This window comes from Bicyclus anynana, chromosome 10 (genome assembly GCF_947172395.1).
Source record: "Bicyclus anynana chromosome 10, ilBicAnyn1.1, whole genome shotgun sequence".
Classification (NCBI taxonomy): domain Eukaryota; kingdom Metazoa; phylum Arthropoda; class Insecta; order Lepidoptera; family Nymphalidae; genus Bicyclus; species Bicyclus anynana.
The window spans coordinates 14,655,473-14,681,156 of NC_069092.1; the positions used below are offsets into that span (position 1 = coordinate 14,655,473).

Sequence of the window (25,684 nt, forward strand, 5' to 3'; positions counted from 1 at the left end):
ACCATAAATACTATTCATTAAGATGATATTTTTGATACATGAATGCGAAAATAACAAATTTGTAATTTTGTTCGAACGCCCATAAAAAAGTAATGATTTTACGTAGTTATGACGTCACAATTGTGTAAAATTTTGAACGGCAGTGCCGCAATGATTGTCTTTATACAAAGTAATGTTCGCAGATACACTGTTACTAATACCTCAACAGTTTAACGGTAAGAGCGGTTGCACTCATCACCGAGGGGTGGTAGTTCGATCTCCGCCCCGTTGATCTATTGTCGCACAGTCTTTCCCGAGTAGTTGGAGGAGAATGGGAATATTGGTCCTATTATAAAAAAAATATGTGACAAATATTCTTTTTAAAACAAAAGTATTTACAATAATAAAAATGTCAACTACCCTGTTTGTGAAAGTATATTGAATGCTCCATTTTAATTTCATAACCTTCATCTTTAATGTAACATTAAATAGCTTTCTTTTGTAACTTTGTCCACGCTAAGCGCTGTAACTTTAGTTTTAGTGAACATTATTTGATAAGTCTAAACCAATCCGAACCCTTAATCTATTTGTTCCCTAGACCCTGCGTAATTTGGTTGTGACTGTTTTCTAATCAACAATAAACAATTTTTTTACCATTCTAAAATAGATCCCAATATTTAAAAAAAACTAATACTCAGACATCCCGTTAAGCTTATGTCTTAATATTTGTGTTCAAGATTTCTTCCTACAATGAAATGTTTTGAAAATTGAAAAATAAAGTTCTTATTCACACCTGCATGTGAATAACAACTATATTTTGTACAAAACAAATTATTAGGTAGACACAGCCGATTGCTTCTACTCAATACATTTCCATTAAATTGGTAAAAATCGGAAGGCAAATATGAACACATTGGATTACTAAGTTTTATTATAAATATTATGTATAAGTAAGGGCTATGTTTTAGCATAAACAATACTTTTACCATCAAACTATTTTGCGTCACTTTCTGCAATGTATTGTATAGTTAATATAATCTTGTATACTTTCTCTAATGTTGAAAGTTTTTTGATGTAGTGGTGTCGTTTACAGACAAATATAACGGGACGGATAGCAGCGACAGTGATTGTACTATCATTTTGTGGTAGAGGAAACACCTCTAGCGGGTCCCAGGTCCTGTGTGTAGGTTTAAGGGAAAATCCTTTAAGAATGCGGCAACAGTCACCTTCCATGCCCGACATGTTCTTTATGCCCACACTAAACAATTTATGATCAATAATTACAACCTAAAACCTTATTGCACAAAATTACCAACGCTACTAGCAGTGTGACGGTGTTCACGCTACTGGTAGCGTTATATAACACAAATATCTCCATTTTATAATAATACTAGCGGACGCGGTCAAGCTTCAATTTGACTAATGTGTACATCTTCCCTATCCGTACCCTACGCTACCCCTACCCTTACCCTGATGTACGCTAGTTGTCATAAAAAATTGAGATTCTATGTCACCCAGTGCTTACCTACTGGTGAATATCACACAGTAGGTAAATTACATTTTGTCAATTGATTTGATGTTCATTTTAATAAGTTGATAATAAAGACCAGAATAGTGAAAAGGTCTAGTCTAGTTCAGCTTGTCTCGTCATTAGAAGCTTTTAGACCGTAATAAAATGGATTGTAAAACTGATGCTAAAAGTATTGTTAAGCATGTCCCTTATATAAAAACTACTTACATTTAAATTCAAGTATAACACCATTATAAACATTTAAACTAAGAAATCGCTTTTTTGTGTCCTGCTATATTGCTATATGTATTATGTATGGTCTGTACATACTCTTATGCTTTTTCATTGTCGATTGCTGTTTATTAAATAAGCAAAGTGCTAAAAGTGTTCGCATTTTATATAGACAAGAATGAATGTAAATGTACATACATATTCAGTGCAGCTTTCATATTGGAAGCTAATGCTTGTAATAAATAATTTTTATATGGAAAATGCGCAGGTAAAATAAAAATATCTCTATAGGTAGTGACCTTGTATTGTTGTTCTATCAATTTCTATAACTTCTCGTTGCAGTAGTGATTAAAAAGCCCAAACAATTTCGGATGTTGTCTGGTATTCAACAAATGTTTAAGTAACTTTCAAATGTGGAACTTAAGATTCCAGTATTTGGTTAGATGTACTGAAATAAAGATAGACAAACATAGTTACAACATAAACAGGATAGAAGTTATAGTATATGCAATGAAGTTGGCTGAATGACCAGTGTGAATGGTGGGTAACGTTACATAATGTCGCAGGGGTTACGCTGCATTCGCCCACCACGCCGCCCTACCCGCCGCCGCAGCAACTGTTCCCGCTGCAGCAGCTACCCACGAACCTCAATCAGGTATGCGACACGTTTACTATTTATTCGAACGGTAACTTCAATACGACTCTGTGGTTCTTTTTAAAATTGTTGGTTTTACAATATCTTAGTGTTCCCATGTAGTAGAGAGACAATCTCCCAGCAGAGCCTTTACTAAACTTACATTGCAATAGTGGCATTGGGCGGGGCACATTTCGCAGAGCCGATGGACTTTGGGGTCCCAAGCTGCTGGAATGACAACCCTGCACTAGAAAACACAGTGTTGGTCGGCCCCGCACAAGGTAGACTGACGACATCAAGCGAGTCGCAGGGATTCTCTGGATGCAGGCGGCTCAGTATCGTGATGTTCGGAACTCTACAAAAGGCCTACGTCCTGCAGTGGACGTCCATCGGCTGATATGGTGATGATGATGATGATGATACTTACATTGAATCTGGCGTTTTAGTGTACGCCGATACAAGAGCGTCCGCGCGTGAAGGCGACGCGCAAATGCGCTAAATTCGCCTGCAAATTCCTACTAGTTGAAGCACTTCAAAGACTAGGCGGACATATAAGCGATGTTGCGGTAACTGAATTGCCGTGGCATAAAAATACACTGTATCTTAAAAAACGTATTTTTTGGACAAATTTAGGGTTTTTTTTATTCCATACGAGAACCTATTTATTCCATTCGAGATAAATATTCAAATTAGAAAAATGTCAAAAAATATGTAACTATGTGCAAGCAACTCATTTATGAGTGTTTTATGGTGAAACATGGAATCTTTAGGTGCAGTGTAATGACATGGCGCGGCAGTTATATAAAATGTCATTCGTGTACACGAGCGAAAATGGTTTTATAACTCGACAATGTGAACTTCGAATTTGTCTCTTATATCTCCATCAATAATGTCGTATTCGTCTATGTCTCTCTGGTCCACAGACGAATTTGAAATTCATACTGTCTAGTTATAAAACATGGTTACAGAATAGTGCCATAGATGTTCTATTTGTGCAGTAGTAACAATATTTGTATTGTTCTACTATTTGACGTATTTTCTTGAGTAATTTAAGTAAGCAGAGGCAGATACATTTTATAGTTTACAATCTTTCACTATTTTATGTTTAATAAAAGTATATCAGTTGTGTACAATACATTGTAATTCATTTAGATTAATTTATGAGATAAAAAGTAATACATTCTTTAATATAATTTTGTCTGTTGTGTAGTGTTAATTAAATAGTAACATCTACGCATAGACACATTCTGTAGATTGCGCTTACGTAGTATAGTTAAAAATGTTACAATAGCACGTAATATTTACCAGCAACAGCTTCAAGAACTCCAGCAGCAGCAACTGCAGCAGCTGGCCGCGCAGCAACAGCACCACCAAGCGGTGCATCAGCAACAGCAACAGATTGCTCAACAGCAGCAACAGCAAGCCGCGCAGCAACAGCAGCAGCACAAGAAATTGCTGCAGCAACATCAGCAAGTGTTGCAACAGCAACAACAACAACAACAACCTCAACAATTACAGCAGCAGCAGTTACAACAGCAGCAATATGTGCAGGATATGCAGCAGAGGCCTGAAGCTTATGTGCCGCAGGTATTATGTTCATTTGTATTTATTTCATCTTTAATGTACCAGTGTAATATACCTACAGTGTACAGTATTGGACAGTAGAACTTGCCAAAAAGTCATGTTGAAATTTATTTGAATCTAATTAAATTTTAGTAAACATTTTAATATTAATCTAGAGAATTATTTTTCATCTGAAGATTCTTTGGTTAAACGAGCTAATCCTCTCTCCCTAATTAAATAGCTAACTCCCCCTTTAAAAGTACTAAAAAAGTCCGCGACAGCTTATCTATCTATATATATATTATATCTATCTTAACTCACTAAATTTTTATTGAAATTTGTCCTAATCAATATTAATCCTTATCCTCATTCATCATCCTTTGAAATCGTTTACATTTAACGAATATCTTAGGAGATATCATCGTTTTAAAATTAGTCTAAAACAAAATAGATATCATATAGGTAAAACTTACCATGGCAGTGCCTTGGGCAGCCGCCGGTAGCTCTGCGAGATACCTTCCACTAAGGGTGGCCGCTAACTGACAATTTTTAGTTGGCCGATAGTTGGACGACTTTTTAATTGTACGTGATTTAGTTGGACAGATGTGGGGGCTGTCATTTATCGCTATACCTGTTCTATAATCGGCCGATTAAATCGGCCAACAAAAAGTTGTAAGTGAGCGGGGTCTCTAATGGTCTATATTGCTTGTGTCAACAGACTGCGTCCACTGTGGGCGCGGAGGAGAGCGGCTCGGTGGAGGCGCGCGAGCTGGGCGCCGTGCTGGCCTATCTGCAGCGGGAGGTGCCCTCGCTGGTGGCGCTGCCGCCCAACGAGCTGCGCTCGCTGGTGCTGCAGGTACGAGCCCTCCACGTGAGAAGTTTTAATGGAGCCCGCGGGGTCGATCACTGCGCGTTGTACTATCATTGTGAAGTTTATCTTTTTAAACCGGCTGTAATAAGCATACATCCACAGCAGCAATAATTTCACGTACGAGCAATACAGCTTTAGATGTATAGACAAGCGTTTGGCAAGCGCGATGATGTGTAAATCAGAAGGAGACGAGATGAGATTAAATTCAAGTGAGTGGATCAGGGTAATCGTATTTTATTTTTAAGCGAAATCTATTCTTTAGGGGTACTATTTACATCACTGCTATGTAAAAGTTATGTCTTTAATAGTAAACTGATTTTTGGAATATCAGTCGTTCGGATAAATTACTCCGAAAATATGAGCATTTTCCATTCTGAGGAAAGGCGTTTCTGTCACAAAAGTCTTCATTCTGGCTAAACGACTGATTGTAGGTGGATTTTTTAAATATTAATTTTAACTTGTGTCTATAAAGTAACGTGCAGGTTATGCATATTAACGAATAACATGCAGGTTATGCAACAAAAATCTCACGAAATTCTGCCGGGCAAGTGTGAGGAGGGGGTCGACGGCGCGGACAAGCTTAGCGTGGGCGCGGAGGAGGCGGGGCTGTGCGCGGCGGGCGCGGGTGACGGCGCGGACGACGACGCGCACGCGCGCCGCCTGCTCGCCGCCGCCGAGGAGGCGCTCTCGGCAGACTGGCCGCGGGACCACGAGCTACCGGTGAGTACAAGTGACGGCGGGGACGAGGCTAAACATTGAAGATTCAATTAAACTACCATAGACATAATAAAAAGTCCAGACACAGTCTCCTGAAGTAAAAGTGTCGCACCCCAATTTTGGCAGTTGGTATATATGCGTACAGACTCACACAGAAATGCATATATACGGCCAGATCAGACCAGACCCTATATCTGGAATACATTTTCCACTGACACATAGATACTCGGCGCCATTATGTTGCTTCATTTGATTGACAAGAAGATACAGTTTGCCTATTTCAAGTGTATATGACAACTATTTTGAATACACTGCGTTATTTATATAATTTATTATGAAACACAACTAAATCTTACGTGATACAGCGTCGGAGTATGCCCGATTAGGATTAGTCGAATCCAAATGGGGCCATGATCTGGTTCTTGCAACGCGACACGAACCAAACTACGACGCGGTGGCGCGTGCTGCCGCCCGCAACGCGCGTTGAGAGAGGGGGTGAAGGTTCCGTTATACTTTCCGATGGACGGTTCTGTTTGGATCGTCCTGCGTTGCAAGAACCAGAAGAAAAATTAAAATTGAACATAATGTTGGACTTGGACTCTTGTAGCACCTTTTAATATGAACACAACAGACTCATTTGCTGCCAAAGGCTCTAAAATTTGTCATGTATAGCTACAATGTTTGGAATTGTTCGCAGGTGAACGCGATATGTTCGTACCGAGTGCGGCCGCGACCTCCCTCCCCGTCGACGCTGCTGGAGTCGCGCGGGGACCCCGCCCGCACTCGGGACGCGCCCGCACCCGCACCAGCGCCCGCGCCCGCGCCTCTCGACCCGCAGCCGCACTTTGCACTGCCGCCGCCCACCCTGCCCTACGATGACTATAGGTATGCCTTGCTGTTTACAACTGTGCGGTGAACGCTCACATCGCTATTATGTTACTGATAATATTCGCTAAGACGAATTAAATGTATATGTTCGTCCAAAATATTTGCAAATTTCTTTTCAGAGCTTCCGTTGCGTGCGTTGTGTGATCGTTTATAGTAACGCAATAAATTATTTATGTTACTGAATCTTTTAAAACTCACTCCTCTCAGAATAAGGGTTAGGATAATAGTCCATCACGCTGACCCGATGCGCTTTGGCGGTCTTCACACACATAGGTAATTAGGAAATTTTTCAGGTATCTGAATTTAAGGCAAAGATATCCACTAGGTTATCGCATTAAAAAAAATATGTTAACCTAAGTTAAAAAGGAGATGTAATTTATCATTCCATAAACATAAATAAAAACAAAGATTAATTAAGTTTTATTCTAATAGTGATGTAGTGATAAGCAATAAATACTTTTACATACAGAACGTCAACGTTCGGGCCGGCGGCGGGTGGTGTGGCGAGCGGAGTGGTGGGCGTGGGCGCAGTGGGCAGCAGCGCGGGCGTGGTGGGCGCGCCCGCAGCGCCGCCCGCCGCGCCGCAGCCGCAACCGCAGCCACAGCCGCAGCCACATGTCAAGAGGGACCAACACCACCACGCCAACAATGCTCCAATAATCAAGAAAAAGGTAAAGATAAAAAAATGTACAGCTTGTACAGGATTTTGTAGAATATACATACAAAATCGAAAATGCTTCTAATGGTATGCGTCCACAGATCCGCATCGTATTGACTTTAGACTATCCAACACAACAAATGTTAGATATTCTTAAGTCCAGCTTCAGAAAGGGTAGAGTGCGTGAAAAGAGAAGGAGAGAAAAGAACTTGCAAGGCAAGTACCGGGTACGCCTTCCCTCGAATGGGCTCAAATAACCGAGAGGTTAAAAAGGGTCATATAGTGGTGAGTTATCCAATATTTTTAATAAGATGATAAAGCAGGGTTTGTTATTCATCCAGCAGGGTCGCTTCGCCAACGGCGCGCGCGGCGGCCGCGCGGAGGCGTACGGCGCGCACGCGGCGCCGCCGCAGCCCGCGCCCGCCGCCTACTCCGCCATGGACGTGGACGGCGAGACGGACTCCAACCACGACACGGCGCTCACGCTCGCCTGCACCGGCGGACACGAGGACCTCGTCGAGCTGCTGCTGTCGCGCGGCGCCGACATCGAGCACCGCGACAAGAAGGTACACATGACTAAGGCTAGCACACATCAACTTTGAGGACATCGCAGCTTGATATAGCAGCGCAAACAGTTTGAATCCAGACGGGACTAGTTAGCTTGTCTTCGAAGAGGTGGTGACTGGACGTGTTATCGTCTCGTCCATTCCCCCGTGATGTGTGTATGTATAAAACGAGATAAAATATGTTAAAAATACGGCGAGCTTTTTAACGAGGTACAATGGCCTAAAGTTGTACTTTGAGTTATTCGAAGCTTTTACTGTAATTATAATGAAAATGAAACTAAATGGTATATTTATTGTGCAGGGCTTCACCCCCCTAATCCTAGCGGCGACGGCGGGCCACGAGAAGATCGTGGAGATCCTGCTGAACCACGGCGCGGACATCGAGGCGCAGTCGGAGCGCACCAAGGACACGCCGCTGTCGCTGGCGTGCAGCGGCGGCCGCTTCGAGGTGGTGGAGCTCATCCTCAGCCGCGGCGCCAACAAGGAGCACCGCAACGTGTCCGACTACACGCCGCTGTCGCTGGCCGCGTCCGGCGGCTACGTCAACATCATCCGCCTGCTGCTGCACCACCAGGTACTGTATACTTTGATATTTCTTTATTCGAAACGGCCAAAATAAATAATGTTGTTTAAATGTTTACAGGCGGAGATCAACTCCCGCACTGGTTCCAAACTAGGCATATCTCCGCTGATGCTGGCGGCCATGAACGGGCACACGGCGGCCGTGCGGCTGCTGCTCGACTGCGGCTCCGACATCAACGCGCAGATCGAGACCAACCGCAACACCGCGCTCACGCTCGCCTGCTTCCAAGGTGCGCCACCTCTTCACAAACTAGGCATATCTCCCCTGATGCTGGCGGCCATGTTAACTGTTAGGCTTCATACTAAATCTTTCAATGCCCTTTCTATATTATGTGTGCAATTCTTGTGTTTTTTATTAAAGTAAAATTGCTTTACGCCCGCTTGACTGGAGGAGGAAGTCAGTGAATGTGTTACAAGAATTGTAATTGTGTGATGCTTGCTGCCGTCTACAGGCATAGTGAAATAGTGTTTGGTTTTTCAAACTACCATTAGATGGCGTTCTTAGAGAACTTAGAGTCTTCTCCTCGGTCTTGAGACATTCGCCTCCTTGCCCGGGAACTTTCAATCCCGCTCTTCCAACGCCTTTTTGGGTTGAGGCCTTGCGACCTAAGGGTTGTCCGAGATGTTAATCCGGGCGCCACGCGCGGACTGCGATTGCTTGCTGGAGCATTGTCAGATATAGTAGGTAGTAGCCCGTGCGAACTGTAAAGTGTTCGCTATCTATGTCCAAATGACCTTGTTGCGATGCGGTTATGTCTGATGCTCATACATGGCGCTTTGTTTTTGTATTTTGAAGAAGTTTTACTTCAGTCGTGTGGTCTGCACAGTTTTTTCAACATACGTATTGTCACACGCAGGTCGACACGAAGTAGTGAGCCTTCTCCTCGATCGCAAAGCGAACGTGGAGCACCGAGCGAAGACCGGCCTCACGCCGCTCATGGAGGCGGCCAGCGGCGGCTACGTGGAGGTGGGCCGCGTGCTGCTGGACAAGGGCGCCGACGTCAACGCGCCGCCCGTGCCGAGCTCGCGCGACACGGCGCTCACCATCGCCGCGGACAAGGGCCACACCAAGTTCGTCGAGCTGCTGCTGCAGAGGTGAGCCGCTGTGAGCTGCATCAGTAGACGTATGATGCGAAAATGCCCAATAATATGTGATCATATCCATTAAAAGATACCACAGGTACCGAGATTACCTACAGGTAGGTATAGAGAACCGTTTTAGCCCAGTGAATATGACCTCTGTCTCTGATTCCGGAGGGTGTGGGGTCAAATCGGGTCTGGGGCATGCACCTCCAACTTTTCGGTTGTGTGCATTTTATGAAATTAAATATCACGTGTTTCAAACGGTGAAGTAAAAACATCGTGAGGAAACCTGCATACCAGCGAATTTTCTTAATTCTCTGTGTGTGTGAAATCTGCCAATCCGCATTGGGCCAGCGTTGTGGACTATTGGCCTAACCCCTCTTATGCTGAGAGGAGACTCGAGCACAGCAGTGAGCCGAATATGGGTTGATAATGATGATGACAATGATAATTCTATTAATGTCTTTTAAAACTAAATACTTTTGACGAATATTGTACTTATTTCGATAAGGATTAATATCTTGTTTATAAAATACCTTTCATAGTGTATTATTTTAAATTTGATTACACACGAAAAGTTCAACGAACTTCTCAAACGCTTGTTTATCTTTACACTAAGAAAAATTATTTCACCTTAGGCCACATCTACACTTACCATCAGGTAAGATCGTGGTCTTCTGGAGCTTATTTTTTATATAAAAACATTTATTATAATTATTATATCAGGCGAGCGGCAGTAGAAGTGAAGAACAAGAAAGGCAATTCACCTCTGTGGCTGGCGGCGAACGGCGGACATCTCGCGGTCGTCGAAATGCTGTACGCTGCCCGCGCGGACATCGACTCGCAAGACAATAGAAAAGTAAAAACATTTTGTACTATATAGTACGAGATCCGGCATAACAAATATACAGGGTGCTCGGGAGTATTTCCCATAACTCTAGGGTTATATTCTTTAAGGAAAATAAATTAAGTCTGCCCATCAGATATGGTGGTTTGGGCATACGATCTGTATCAAGCGTTGCACTTCCAGCTTTCTTAGCTTCTGCTTCCAGCTCTACAACACTTATCAGTCACATCCTCAACTCATCAAGTCCGACTGATATTGTTGTGGAGAGTCTTGCAGAAGCATGGTCAGCATGGAGTGCATCATGCCCTTGCGAGAGTTATCCTGTGTCTGTGGGGTGTCAAAGCGTGTGGGACAAACCACTTTTATTGCTTAAACGTGTCTTAGAGCATTAAAAATGCCTGAGGAATATGTGTTCTAAAATAATTATTTTCGGGGTAAATAATATTTCTTTTTAAAATTTTAAAAATTTTAAAGATTTTAAAATTTGTCCCTTATACGCATCCTTATAATTATGACGTAGCCAATTTTTACGTATTAGAATATGAATTACTTTGTATGAAAACATATTTTTTTTTTATATTTTAGTTAAAAAAATATTAGTTATGCAGTTCGGCTCCTGTAAGTGGACTCCTCAACACCTTGAAGTTATGGGAAATACTCTCGAACAACCTGTATACCTAAAAGTACTTGTAAAGTAAGCCCAATTGAAATATATGAATGTTGAGTTTTACTATAATATTTTACCTGTAATAGTACCCTGCAACCGACAGCGCTGCATAGTGATACAAGTATTTTAACATTGTTACGTTTGCAGGTATCCTGCCTTATGGCAGCCTTCCGGAAGGGCCACACTAAAGTGGTCAAATGGATGGTCGGCGTTGTTACACAATTCCCCTCTGATCAAGAAATGACAAGGTCAGTGTATACTTATATGTGTTACTTTTATATTTGTATTCCTTAACATTGCCATCAAATTAAAAAACAAAATAAAGTTTCAAAAGATATATTACATACAAAAAGATTTATCCCATTTCGAAAGTGTTGAATGTAACTAAGGGTCATAGCATATCAACTCGTAAAGGGATCGTAACTGTGTCGCCTCGTCGTCGACTAGGCTACGGTTGGGCGACGCCACGCTTACGACGCCGGCTTGTCGACGGTAGGAGGCGATAGGGGAAGCAAGCGTGCACGAGATGTACTCCGGTAGAGACTAAACGACGACTGATGGCGATCCGTGAGCTTGTCTCGAGGTGAGGCGGATACGTTAGGATTAGTTTTGAGTTTTATAAAAAGAATAATGGATGGCTCTAGTTGATACGGTGCCGAATCATATCAGAGTTTATATGTGTCAATCTTAAAAGTTACCTTTAAGATATAGCAGGTTTCTCATTTTAAAATATTTTTTACTTCCACCCTACACCTACCCTACTCAACCTTACCCCTACTCCTATGTCTGTCTCCTAGTTCTAAGATACCTCTCCACTAATTTTCAGCCAAATCGGTCCAGCCGTTCTTGAGTTATAAATAGTGTTAACTTTCTATTACACAATTCTCCAGGTATATCTGCACAATATCGGACAAGGAGCTGTTGGAAAAGTGTCAGGAGTGCGTGCGCGTCATCCGCGCCGCTAAGGAGACGCAGGCGGCGCGCGCCAACCAGAACGCGACCATCCTGCTGGAGGAGCTGGACGCCGAGCGCTGCCGGGAGGAGAACCGGCGCCAGGCGGCCGCTCGCCGACGGGAGAGGAAGAAGAAGAAGAAGATTGAGAAGAAGGTAAACATACTGGTGAGATCATTATTAGTTAGACATTAATTTTTGAGCAGGACGACGTTGCGTGTTCGTTGAATGAGGCTGCTCGGCGACGGGAGAAGAAGAAGAAGAAGATTGAGTAGAAGGTAAACATACTGGTGAGATTATTGTTAGTTAGACATTAATTTTTTAGCAGGGCGACTATGCATCGTTGAATGAGGGCGCTCGGCGACGGGAGAGGTAGAAGAAGATTGAGAAGAAGGTAAACTTACTGGTAAGATTGTAATAAAGTTATAGTTTAATTTTTACAACACGACATTTCATGTTCGTGAAATGAGGCTGCTCGGCGACAGTAGAGATAGAAGAAGATTGAGATGAAGGTAAACATACTGGTGAGATTATTGTTAGTTAGACATTGATTTTTGAGCAGGACGACTTTGCGTGTTTGTTGAATGAGGCCGCTCGGAGACAGGAGAGGAAGAAGAAGAAGAAGGTAAACTTACTGGTGAGATTGTAATAAAGTTAGAGTTTAATTTTTGAGCAGAACGACATTTCATGTTCGTTGAATGAGGCCGCTCGGCGATGGGAGAGATAGAAGAAAAAGAACATTCTGAAGAAGGTAAACATACTGGTGAGTTTATTGTTAGTTAGACATTCATTTCTGACCTCTATTGACTTTTGAATTTTTGTATACACTTTTATAAAACCATAATGAAGGTAAACGTAAACGAAAATTCAGCTCAGTAGAAATTTTTCCCCAGATTGGAGTTTAAAATGCCTAAAACTAGTGGATTATAAAAAAAAAAGTTGCTTGTTTAAACCTCTTGACTATGTAGAAGCAGAATTTAACCCTATGAATTAAGCATTTCTAACACAATAAAATGAATTTTACGTAATTCACATCAACAGGAGGAGAGGCGCAAACTGCAGGCGGAGAACGAAAAAAACACACTGTACTGCGAGAAGGCGCTCGGCGAGTGCTCCGAGGGAGGGGAGGGGGACGACGAGCCCGCCGCCAGGGAGGAGGGCGACTCCGGCATCGACGCCAACTCGCAGGTATGTGACATGCCTTACCTCCCTTACTATAGCTTCGCAACTTCGTTCGTTACACTCCCGATGATTCGTGCGGGGCCAGGAGGCGTGTAACGATGAATGAAAAACCCACGACGGATGCACCTCACTTCCCCGAACGCACGATTTCACTCCCGCGCAGTCTTTCCCCCCGTCGCCCGCATATCATGGGAGTGTCATCAACCAACTTGCCCGACTATACTTCACAAAGGATTCCTTTAGAAATGGCTAAGGGAGGGGCCTAACCTTTTCTTTAGATAACTGATCCTCGAAGGTGATGGAGGTACCATAGATAGAGGCGGCGCAAGTACAGTAGTATTTAATTCTTAATATAAATTCCATGTTTCGCTGGTTGCAGGGATCCTGCTCATCCTCTGACGTGAAGGCGCCGCCCGCCCAGAGCGCCAAGTGCAAGAAAAAGAAGAAGGAGGAGAAGGTAGCGTCCGCGCCTCCCCCTCCGCCGCCCAAGAAACAGCCTGACAAAGTGAGTCCTCTACTTCAACGTTAACTGGGCTGTTGTAAATACAGTTAGTTTGTATTCTATCTTGCGAAATTGTGAACTCCATACATACTTCTAACAACCGGAACTTGACTCCAGAAACCAATTTGTGAAACCAATCAAATATTTGTGAATGTACCATAAAAAAATTCCTTACAATCTACCGAATAATATAACCGAATACCGAATATAGTAACATGTTGAATTGTTAGCAGTATTTTCTGGTTCACAATCTATCGATAGTTCACATCGCACTCGCGAGATAGATTATATAGATAGATTATAATAGCTGGATAATCGAAAATATCATTAAGAGAGAGCGATACTTTCGATCCGCCGCCTATTGATCAAAGATAATATGTCATTTTGTCTTCAAGAAATTTGTTGTGGTGCGCATCTTAGCCCGACATATTATATCGTGTAATGGGTGTAACCTAATCGATTCAACTCCACACAGGCGAAGCCCAAGTTAGAGTCAAAGCCAGAGAACACGAGCAAGCCGGACAAGAAACAAGAGAAGGAGAACGTGGCGCCCAGCTCTCCGCCCGCCACCCCCGCAGCCCCCGCAGCCCCTGCCACCCCCGTCGCGCCACCTAAGCCGCTCGCGCCCGAGCGACGGCCCAACGAGAAGAAAGAGAAGTAAGTTACTGCCACACTAACTACTATTAATTACGTCTAAAACTATCCCATCCAAACTATCAGTTTGAATGACAAAATTTCATTTTACTGTATGATATCCACCAGTAAGCACCGAATGACATTTGTTGCATAGAAGCTTAATTTCGTATATGTCAACGAGACGAGCATACATCAAAGATAGTGAATAGCCTGCTGATTGAACTGAAAGATGACTTATACACTACTACAATTGAAGTGCTAGATAAAAAAAGTGCCAGTGTCAGCTTTTGATATATACACTTCAACATCGTCTTTGTTTAAGATATATACACTTCAACATCGTCTTTGTTTAAGATATATACAGTGTATATTCCCTCAGGCAGTATTGTAGGCAGATAATTTAACACCTTGAAACTTTTGGTACTCAACCATCTTAGACAAAAAATTCCACAATAAATTAGTTTATGGCATTTTTAAAGGACAATACAATAACTTTAACAGTTGTGTGCATGTTTTGTTGTATATTAGTTCTTATTATATAACGCTTAAGTATTGTTTTTGTTTGCATTCTGTAGTGCTGGTACAGTTTAGCCATCATACAGTAGCGGTTTGTTGTTTGCTTATTCCAGATTGGAAAAAAATAATGAATTATGAGTATTATTACCAAAAAATGATTCTTATATTGGAAGTTTCAACGATTAAAAGCTTTAAGTGATATAAGTAGATTAACGTCGTCGCCAAAGTTATTTAATTTTTTTTTTTTTTTAATGATCATTTCATATATGTTCTGTTTACCCGTGACGTATGTTCGCTATACTGTGTGACTGTTAACATCGTGCGGTGTGCGGTGAGTATGGTGGGGGCTAAAGCAGTGACCGTTGTTGCAGAAAACCCGAGGAGGATGCCAAGAGCATGCCCCCAGTACACAATGTTAGCAAATACGGCACCAGCTCGCGTAAGAGCCAAGTGTTTGAGTCCAGTAGGCACATTGAGGACTCGACTATTGTACAAGACGCGACTGATAAAAATAAAAAGATTTACAACGCCTATCAGTAAGTTATATGTGTTATACGAAATATGAATAAGTCCACAGACACTATTACATATACATATAGCAGTAAATTGGTTACTGTTTTCAGTAAATAAATTATCTTTTGAATTAAACTTGAAACTGAATTTCTAAACAAAATACATCATTGTAAACAGAAAATCACAAAAAGAAATGTTTAAAAAAGTTCTTTATACACTCTTTTAAGTTTTTATAAAAATATTAAAATTAGAGATCTTCTTTGCGAGTTCATTTTCCCAAAATAATTAAGAAAAATGTATGCACTACCATACTGGTTAGTATATTTAGTTGCCAGTAACCGCTACTCGGGTTTTTAATTTATACAGAACAATTTTACTAATACCTTGAAGCATGTTTTGTAGATACTAGATCTGTTTTATTTTCAACTGACGCATGATTTTAAGGGTCTGTATATTAAAAACATATCACAAACTATTTGTTGCTTAGCATGAAAATGATAAGTTTGTGAAATAAAGTTTTGTTATATAGTTAATGATTTTAAACTTATTTCGTGGTTGTTCATTACGAATGCTATTTACAGGTAACATACCACGATAAAACGACGAAATTTTTAATGTCGATATTTTGATCTAGTTGCATGGATCGTGATCACGACGGGACTGAAATATGCGAGATGCGAAGTTGACAGCAGCTGTTAGGCGTAGAACCGATCTACCCTCTTTCTTGATCTTTTTTCAACAACCTCGAGTTTTTGGCTGTTTGCGCAAAACATACACACGACATCGCTTTTGCTATTCGGTTTTTCGGAGTGGAATCCGGTGGTAGAATGTGCAAACCGCGCCGCGAAAAACCTAATTAACAAAAGCGATGTCGTGAGTGTGTTTTGCCGAAACAGCCAAAAACTTGTTGAAAAAAGAGAAAACCAGAATAAGAAAGAGGGTAGAACGGTTTTGCCCCTAACATCTGCTGTCAACTTCGCATCTTGCAAAATTCAGTCCCGTCATGACCACGATCCATCCGGTCCGGATCCAGTGCAACTGGATCGAAATATCGACATTAAAAATTTCGTCGCTTTATCGTGGTATGTATCCGTTTAAATAATATTTATTGTATAGTAGTTTATGATTTGTGATATGTTTTTCATCAGACCTTCGTAAACGATTATATATTACAATAATATATAAATTAGAGCTTTGATAATTTGTTGAAAATATTAATTTCTCAAATATTTTATTAAACTAAAACTACAATTTCTGCTGCATACATTTTAATTTATACTAAAATAATAGGTTTTGGTTAAAGTGAGCCTTTAAAGTAGAATATGATATATCTAACTAAAAGCTGTGCACAAAACACACTACAACATGTTTTTCTGTGATCAATGCTTGGGTTACTATCAAAGCGTTGATCACATTCACTACTCAGATCACTAGATTCAAAGTATTCTAAGATCCAAATTAGAAACGACCTTTACCCATCTGTTTGTAAAGTGTTAAATCAAATTTTAATATATTAAACAATATATTGTGGCTAGGTTTCCTAAAAAGTTCCTGGCCAAACTATTAATAATAATAGTTAATATAATGGGTAATAATACATAGTTCTTTTTTCAATTCATTTCTTAGTTGAAAGTAGTTTCTAATTCGGATCTTCTATTATAGTAAGAAAATGGTGTACTGGTTTTTAAATGCAGTTGAACCACAGTATTAACCACAGTCATTGTGGTTCATAATTAATATTAGAAGTGAGTATGAGTGTAGTCTTTCTTTTTACTATCTGTAGAATTTTTGATGCAGTAGTAGTAAATGCACAGACAAGCGTTTGACAAGATAAAACTGAAGCAGCATCAACAATGGAAGAACACATAAAATTATCATCTGTCTGTGTGTGGTTTCGTAATGTTTTGATAAGCTGGTTTTAATGTCATACACTCTGTGACACTAAATAATTTAACAACCCGTTTCTGCCGTGTTGACGCTCCTTTACACAATAGCGTTAGTGTTGTCAACTTACTATTAAGAATAGAAGAACTATAACAGTGAATGCCTGTCAATTTGGTTTAAGATTAGTGGTGATCGGGGCATGACCTTATAACTCTATGTAGTGGTAAGATAAAGAAAGAAAGAAATGTTTATTCAGAATACACACCATACAAAGGAAAGAGAAAAAAAAAATTGATAAGGTGACATACCAAGCACATTTGTGTATGTGTTACCGTTAAATTGTAAATATCGTTAGATTACAATCTACTGAATAATAACACGTTAAATTGTAAGCAGTTTAGTTCACAATATATCGACAGTTTACAATCTCGCAAGTTAGATTATAAACTAACGTATTTTACAATTTAACGGTGACATATACAAACTGAAGATTTATTTGGTTTGAAACATGTTACAGACGTGCAGTTAAATCGTAAGTGTGAAGTGTCTGTCAGTTTTAACTGTAACGTTTTTTCTAATGATTTTGATTGAAATTTCGATTAGATAAAACTGTTCAGTTAAAACTGAAGGTATGTAGCGCCTCTAAGAATGTGTCTTCAGTTTTATACACATTCTCTTTCAACAGTCTACTGTTAAATGTTTGTCTGTATACTTTACCACTACACTCACAAAACTACTTTAGTTAGCTTTGAGTGTATTGTAGTGGTAATAAATATATATTTAATTATATTATATCTACATATAATACAATTGAACATTTTATTCAGATGGGAGAGCGACACTAAAAGCACCTCGCCCAAAAGCGGTGCGGGCGGCGCCGGTGCGTCCAGACGCGAGGAGGGGTGGAAGGAAGTTGTACGCAAGTCTAGCGTGCAGACCATCTCTACACTTGAACCTGGGTATGTATTTTTTTTTTTTGTACAGGCCAACAACATTGCACACAAAATAAATAACATAATACGATATAAGATAGATGTACTAAAAATACAGATGAAAACCATACATATCAATAACTGGCTTGTATGATAGACACAGAAATACTACAAATACGATTAATACAGAAATGGCTAGTAACTTTAGTATGGCAGCGCTTTATTCACGTGCCTTATATGTTACTAACACTAATAGTTAGATACAAAAATACAAATGTTTCCTTTTATTAATATTAAGTAATGGGGATGATGACAGTTTTTTAAATTGTGTATAAATTAAGAGTATGCTAATAGTAAAGCAATTTTGTAAAAGTAACAGGGTATGTGCGATCATTACTTTCGGAGCTACAGGGATTTAAAGGGTTAGATTTGCGGCGCTGCCGCAGATCCCTTAAAAACGCGCCATACAAAATGGTACGAATTAATGACGTCGTAGGTACATAATGATCGTTAGATTTATATGTTAGATGTGCGTTTATGTTTATAGTTGAAATGTTAAAAAATGTGACATTTAATGTAAGGAAGCTAAAACTGTATGAATTTTCATCTAATTACGACAAAATACGATTTTTAATAGATTTTGAAATTTTATAATCTTACTTATTTTGCAAATATCCAGACAACCTTTTTATGTATAAAATAGGTAATATTAACCTTATTTACCCGAATGTATCATAAAAACCAATATATTCAAATTTAGTCATCATCCCCATCATAGATGATTTTTTTAAATTGTCTGGTCTTTAAAGACTTGTTTGAATTTTTTCATCACAATCGAAACTTCAGATTAACGAGTTATCAACGAAGTTGCCAGGCTTTAATGACCTTGAACATGTAACAGTTGCAAGAAGGTGTCGGTGGCGGCGCACGCCATCTCGCGCGTGATCGGGCGCGCGGGCAGCAACATCAACGCGATCCGCTCCGCCACCGGCGCGCACATCGAGGTCGACAAGCAGGTCAAGGGCCAGGGCGAGCGCATCATCACCATCAAGTGAGCCTTCACACATACACTATAAGAGATGATGTATCATCATTATCAACCTTCTAACTCTCTCTAGACTCGAGTCTCCTCTCAGAATGACAAGGGTTAGACCAATAGTAGTAACGAATTTTTATGTTCTAACATAACCTAACCTAACTTTAGATTTGACATAACTATACTTGTAATTAACAATACCAACATTTTACTAATGGAAGATCAGTGTTTAAAAAAAATTAAGAAACGCACTGGCCATCATTATCAACCTATATTCAGCTCACTGTTGACCTCGAGTCTCCTCTCAGAATGAGAAGGGTTAGGCCAATAGTCCACCACGCTGGCCCAATGCGGATTGGCAGACACATACGCAGAGAATTTAGAAAATTCTAAGAAAGACTTAAGAAAACCTACACCCTCCGGAATCGGAGGCAGAGGTCATATCCACTGGGCAATCACGGGTTTTTTATGATGTATGTGCCGTGAAGTATCCTTCGTCTTAAACGATTTTAAAACATCCTGTATTTTCAAACACCTACTTATTCGCCGTGATGCTGCTGTGTGGTGCTTTAAGCCTTGAGGTCATTCACTTTAGCCTAAAGTAGGTTGAAGTTCAATGATTTCACACTTACGAAACAGAATTTCTTAGCTCTATAGAGCGGGTGCTTCGAAACAGTCACAATGTTGACCAACATGAAGAGCGGGCAATGCATGGTGCTGGAGCATGGAGCCCGCGTGTGTAGCCGGTATACTTGTATAATACGGTGTTGTGGTCACAGGGGCGGGTCGGAGGCCACGAAGCAGGCGGCCAGTCTGATCGCGGCCATGATCCGCGACCCCGAGGCGGACATCGCGCAGCTGCTGCCGCGCACCAAGCTGCCGCCCGCGCAGCCGCCGCCGCAGCACACGCCCAAACCGAAGCAGCCCGCCGCCAAGGTATGGCGCTGTTCAACTCATATAGATATTTATTTAGTACATATAATTAGAGATTACAGAGTTATTACAGTGGGTATGTATTGCCAAATTCAGATTTCTTATACTTAGATTAGAAGACTCCTTGCTGTAGTAAGGTGAAAAATTTTGTTGTTGGTTGAAAAAAAGGGAATATCTCGCGACACTCAAGATAATTTTTTTGAATCTTATAGATAATCCTTCGCTTGCTCGGTATTCAATACGCGCGAACGCAAAATTTAAAAATTAAGAAAACAATGCCAAGTAAATGAAACATACACTCGCAGGCGACTTGCGTCTTAATCATACCTACCTAAACTAAGCTTTAAGGAAATCCCTGATACCATGATCGGTTGGCCGACTAGTAGTCGTCATCTTTGCAACGCACTAGTCGGCTAGTCGGCGCATCTCTACATATAATACATAAAAATCTCATGACACACAGCGTGTTTGGTCGTAATTCTTTGTAACAGTTTCATATTATTAATTTTTTCGATGTGTGAGTAATCTTACGATATTTTTCAGTGGGGCTGGACAGGATTGAAAGTAAATAAATGAATTAATTGAACTGTGTGTGTGTGACAGACGAGCGTGGCCCCCGTGGCGGTGAGCGGCGGCGCGACGCCGAGCCGCGTGACGCCCCCGGCGCGCGCGCAGCCCAAGCAGCACGCCGCCGCGCGCCCGCCCGCGCCGCGCCTGCACGTTCACCGTGAGTTCATCACTTATCCACCTTTTGTTGAAGTTAAACTTCTTAACTTGACTTGGGAAGTGTGTGACTAGTGAATGCGTTACGAAAAGTGTAATCGAAATTACACACCGTTAAGTTTTAAAAGCGCCATCAGTAGTAACACGTCAAGACTAAATGCTGAGCTTTAAACCTAATAAGTTTGGTGTCACAGATAGTCGTATAAATATTATGTAAAATAGGATGTACTGCTTGTGATACCTACTGAAAATTAGAAAACGTATTTTCATGCTTTCTTTTTCTTTCTAAACTACGTCACAACACAAGTAAGTCCCAGCGCCGAATACGTTTAGACGCCATAATTGTGAACTAACTTGTAGCGAAGCTTGTGAAGGGAGAGACGAATATCTTAGCATTCCATGGATTCACCGTGCTAGTGCCGGGTCCATCACGTGGTAGAGAGTAAAACACAAAGCTAAGTCCAGGAAGTGACTACTGTTTGTAGGGTTAAGGAATTCCTTGACGATCGATCAACACTCCCCTTCTCTGTTCGTGTTGTTCTCCCTGCCTATCCAAATTTGGTAAGATCCTATCAGAACAGCTTTGGATACTCGTTCTAATATAGTACTAGCTGCACTTCTAGAGAAGCCAAGGTCTTTAAGCAAGTTATAGAGAGATTTTGCTGGTAATCCTCTCGCACCAACTTCTAACGTACAGACTAACTACATAGTAATTTTTAGTTAGTTCAATATTTATTCACTTTTAAACTGTGGTCCTTCGGAATGTTAGTCTCCCACGGCACAGTAAGCTCTACAAGTACTATTCCCTTTGTTTGTTCAGACAAAAGGGTCAGTCAGTCAAGTATAAATGTAATTTCCAGCCATAGTCCTGCCCGAGAAGCGAGTGGCGAGTGCGCCGAGCGCCGCCTCCCCGAGCGTGGCCACGTCGAGCGGCGTGCCCAAGAGTGCGGCGTCGCTGTCGTACACGGGCGCCATCGTGGGCGGCGCGCGCGGACACACCTTCGCCGCCAAGCTCACCGCCACGCCGCCCAGCGACACCAAGCCGCGCCCTACGCCGCAGGTCTTTTTTTTTTTCTTTACAAGTTAGCCCTTGACTACAATCTCACCTGATGGTAAGTGATGATGCAATCTAAGATAGAAGCGGGCTAACTTGTTAGGAGGAGGATGAAAATCCACACCCCTTTCGGTTTCTACACAGCATCGTACCGGAACGCTAAATCGCTTGGCGGTACGTCTTTGCCGGTAGGGTGGTAACTAGCCACGGCCGAAGCCTCCCACCAGCCAGACCTGGACAAATTAAGAAAATCTCAATCGATGTTTGTGGACGCTGGCCTCTGAAACGGGTCGATCGATTTTATTGATTTTTCTTTGTATATTTTGTATTTTGGCGCTCATCATAGAATTTTAAATCAGTAGCCCAGAATTCTAAAGTGGGCAATGGAGCATTCTAGGGTACGCCCGGCCCACCTGGCCCACCCGCTGTATACCTCCGCCTATGGTCACATGGGCCTTTTTTAGGGACTTCCAAACATCACGATCCCTAGTCGACCCATACTACGCTTTGTCGTGCGGGGCCGCCATTCCAGCACCTTGGGACCCTAACGTTCATCGGCTCTTCGAACTATGTGCCCCGCCCATTGCCACTTCAGCTTCACGATACGTTGAGCTATGTCGGTAACTTCTGCGGATCTCCTCATTTCTGATTCGATCACCAAAGATACTCTTAGCAGAGCTCGTTCCATCGCCCGCTGTGTGACTCTGAACCTTTTTAAGAGGCCCATAGTTAGTGAGTACTTTTACCAACAAAGAAATCAGAAATGAAGATAGAAAATTTATGTTATTTCATAACTTATTCGTTTTAAATTATGTATGGTTTGTTTAATAAATGTTATATAAAACATTTTAACCATATCTAATTGTCCTAAGCTTATTAATCAAATTTATTTTCATTAATTTAAGTACAAGCTACATAAAATTATTATTAGTTGTGAAATGACTAGTGTTTTATACCCTCATTTATAATTTGTTTGTTGGTAAACAGAACTCATCAAGGAAGGCTGTAGTATAGGTGTTCATTCGTCTAGTTAGACGTATGGCATTTTTTTTTTAATGTGGTGCAGGTGGTGCCGAGCAGCGGCAGCGTGTCGGGCAGCGGCGCGTCCCCGCTGAAGGCGCGCGAGTCCCCGCCCGCGCACGCCATGCACAAGATGGAGGAGGAGCCGCGCGTGCCGCGGCCGCACCAAGACGTGCTGCAGGTACGTCACTATTCCCTCCAGTATCCGTTTCGAATTCACCTCTATCTCTCTCTGTTTAACACGATACTATAGAACGAGAAAGATAGCGGTGAATTCTAAACTCGCACTTGCATACAAAACATCGTTAGAGAATAGCCGTGCTGCTTGTAATGGGATGATGACTGTTTTTTAAATTGTATTTTCATTTTACACCTTAATTTAAAGGGTCAGATTTGCGACGCTGCCGCGTATCCCTGAAAACGCCCCATACAAAATGGTACGAACTAATGACGTCGTAGGCACTTAATGATCGTTAGATTTGTACTATTTGTACTTTGTACTTGTGTTTAAGTATATTAAAAAATGTCACAGTCAATCTTTGCTTTATATGTATACATTAGTAAACATTGACCTTATTTACCCGAATTTATTATAAAAATCAATATATTCAAACCTAGCCATCATCACCAATTTTGAGCCGACTATTATTACCACCATTAGATTAAATTAAATTATGACATAATCCTGACCTTTCAAAAGTGCTTGTAAACTAAGCCTAATTGAAATAAATTAATTCTGACTTTGACTTTTGACTATAAAAACCGGCAGCGGAGGTAATGTGATTACCGCCACCAATGGACATTATCAGCAACACATTTTAGTTACCTAGTAATTAAAATAGATATATTTTTCTACCACCAGCTAAGCCCAGACACCTCAAGCACGTGGAGTAATGAAGACATCCCAGTGAACACATCTTCAGCTCTACACATCAATACTACACCACAGGTACTCATTCTTATTATTGACTTATCATCCATACTCATTTGAACGATTGAATAATTCTTCCGAAATTCCTTCCGTATCTAACCCAGCACCGCGCACACCACTGCGCCACGGAGGCCGTCAAAAAAGTATTTACTAAGTATAAAATGTGCATGCAGCAGGTGAACACGGGCGCATGCTCGGGCGGCAACGCGAGCGCGGGCGGCGCGCAGGAGTACTCGCTGTTCCAGGACCTGTCCGTGGGCGCCGCCGCCGTGTGGGGCTCCGCCGACCACAGCGTGGACCCGCTGCCGCCACAGGTATGCTCATTTAGATATAGATATATAGTTAGACAAAGATATTTTGTGTGTGTGTGTTTGTGCTATTAGCTTGTGTTACTTAGTGTAACAGAAGGTGGGAGAAGTAAAATAATATTTTCACTGTACACTAATTTATTTGATAACAATTTCAGCATAACTTCCGCTATAATGTTAATATTACACGCTGACGGTAGTATAGGCAATGAAATGACGCTACTATACGGTAGGCGGCGACACTTATCTATACTACTTATCTATACGAAATAGGCGGGAAGCAGGTACTATTTGTAACATTAGTCTACATGAGCTTTGAGGTAGAGTCATATTAATGAATAGTTGTAATCCACGCAGATGCAGGTGTGTATCAGTTGTGTGTAAGCTGTGCTTGTGTGTCAGGTGGACGCGAGCAAGGCGCCGGGGTACCGCGGCGGCGGCGGCTGCTCGCCGTGCTCGCGCACCTCGTCGCACGGCTCCACGCCGCCGCCCCCGCCGCCGCCGCCCTACCACCACCCGATGCCCATTGGTAACTATCATCATCATCATAAATTAAGAAATGTTATAGTTAGCTACACAACAACATTATCAACCCATATTCGGCTCACTGCTGAGCTCGAGTCTCCTCTCAGAAGAGGGGTTAGGCCAATAGTCCACCACGCTGGCCCAATGCGGATTGGCAGACTTCACACACGCTGAGAATCATGAAAATTCTCAGGTTTCCTCACGATGTTTTCCTTCACTGTTTGAGACACGTGATATTTAATTTCTTAAATAGTTAGTTAACCTTAAAAGATATATATATGCTGTTTCAGACTGTTTAGAACTTTTAAAGAGAAACATCTCCGTTAAACATAATTCCGTATCTTAAAATTATTACGCACCGCACGCAACGGAAGGTCTCAAAAGAAACATTTTATCCCGTTTTCGCCACATGTGTTCGCCATTTGTGCTTCGATTCTATTGGTGGTAGGGTGATGTAATATCCTTTACTGCCTTTAACAGCCTTTAGCTGTTCTCGATGATTGGATATGAATCCTCCTCCTTGAGTCGTAAACCAAATGTATGAAGACCACCTCCATCCCTGAACTTTTGTCCTTAAGATCTGTTATGCCTTCTTGTTCTATCAGCGGATATTACATTCCTGAGACTAGCGTCTTCCAAGAAAAACTTCAGGTTTAGTACTTTAGTATAGATTTATAGTAGTAGTTTGTAATTCCGACTTAAATGTTATGGGCAATTGATGAAAAAAATGCAAGTGATTGTTTATCGTTTGCAGGCAATGCTGTCAACACAATGGATATGAGTGGCTTGGCACGGAACGGACCCATCTATCAGGACAGCCCCAGAAATGGACACAACATGATGGTATGTATTCAATTCAATTCAATGCTTCTTTAGGACATTTGTGCAAACTGGTTTGCACAAATGTCCTAAAGATTGTCCTGCATTTGGCCCGGTTTATGTCGAGTAGCTGGAAATATACTTGTATACTCTCATCATCAATTTAAAGTAGGTGTAATGACATTTTTTCAATTGATTTACCATGATATTAAATTTCCCTGTGCATAAATTTCATGCTAGATGATAGTAATTTTACATGTTTTTATATCTTCTGGTATAATATAATATCTGTAATATCTTAGCATTCCTTGGATTCATAGTGCGGGTGCCGAGACCATTGTGTGGCAAAATAACAATAACAGAAATTTCACGGAAATTTAAGTTAAAATATCATGTAATATAATTATTTTTTATTAATCAACG

The 25,684-nt window shown here is 41.3% G+C and overlaps 1 protein-coding gene across 16 annotated transcripts in view; it reads left to right on the forward strand.

Annotated features, from left to right (window-relative positions):
* The window catches only part of LOC112050343 (ankyrin repeat domain-containing protein 17), a 72,175-nt gene that overhangs the window by 41,822 nt on the left and 4,669 nt on the right, over nt 1-25,684 (forward strand). For 8 of the 16 annotated variants that reach the window (XM_052883924.1, XM_052883920.1, XM_052883927.1 and 5 more), the window contains 27 exons: nt 2,287-2,375; nt 3,663-3,941; nt 4,636-4,773; nt 5,299-5,508; nt 6,203-6,390; nt 6,863-7,064; nt 7,393-7,617; nt 7,919-8,191; nt 8,261-8,429; nt 9,057-9,294; nt 10,009-10,141; nt 10,944-11,044; nt 11,687-11,915; nt 12,789-12,935; nt 13,309-13,434; nt 13,907-14,088; nt 14,955-15,119; nt 17,808-17,939; nt 18,814-18,963; nt 19,728-19,884; nt 20,485-20,608; nt 21,465-21,664; nt 22,725-22,859; nt 23,541-23,627; nt 23,783-23,923; nt 24,320-24,446; nt 25,197-25,285. In XM_052883924.1, coding sequence (XP_052739884.1) covers nt 2,287-2,375; nt 3,663-3,941; nt 4,636-4,773; nt 5,299-5,508; nt 6,203-6,390; nt 6,863-7,064; nt 7,393-7,617; nt 7,919-8,191; nt 8,261-8,429; nt 9,057-9,294; nt 10,009-10,141; nt 10,944-11,044; nt 11,687-11,915; nt 12,789-12,935; nt 13,309-13,434; nt 13,907-14,088; nt 14,955-15,119; nt 17,808-17,939; nt 18,814-18,963; nt 19,728-19,884; nt 20,485-20,608; nt 21,465-21,664; nt 22,725-22,859; nt 23,541-23,627; nt 23,783-23,923; nt 24,320-24,446; nt 25,197-25,285 — 4,436 coding nt within the window. The remainder of the gene's footprint in view (nt 1-2,286; nt 2,376-3,662; nt 3,942-4,635; nt 4,774-5,298; nt 5,509-6,202; nt 6,391-6,862; nt 7,065-7,392; nt 7,618-7,918; nt 8,192-8,260; nt 8,430-9,056; nt 9,295-10,008; nt 10,142-10,943; nt 11,045-11,686; nt 11,916-12,788; nt 12,936-13,308; nt 13,435-13,906; nt 14,089-14,954; nt 15,120-17,807; nt 17,940-18,813; nt 18,964-19,727; nt 19,885-20,484; nt 20,609-21,464; nt 21,665-22,724; nt 22,860-23,540; nt 23,628-23,782; nt 23,924-24,319; nt 24,447-25,196; nt 25,286-25,684) is intronic. The other 8 variants (XM_052883925.1, XM_052883931.1, XM_052883928.1 and 5 more) reach the window with 7 other exon arrangements.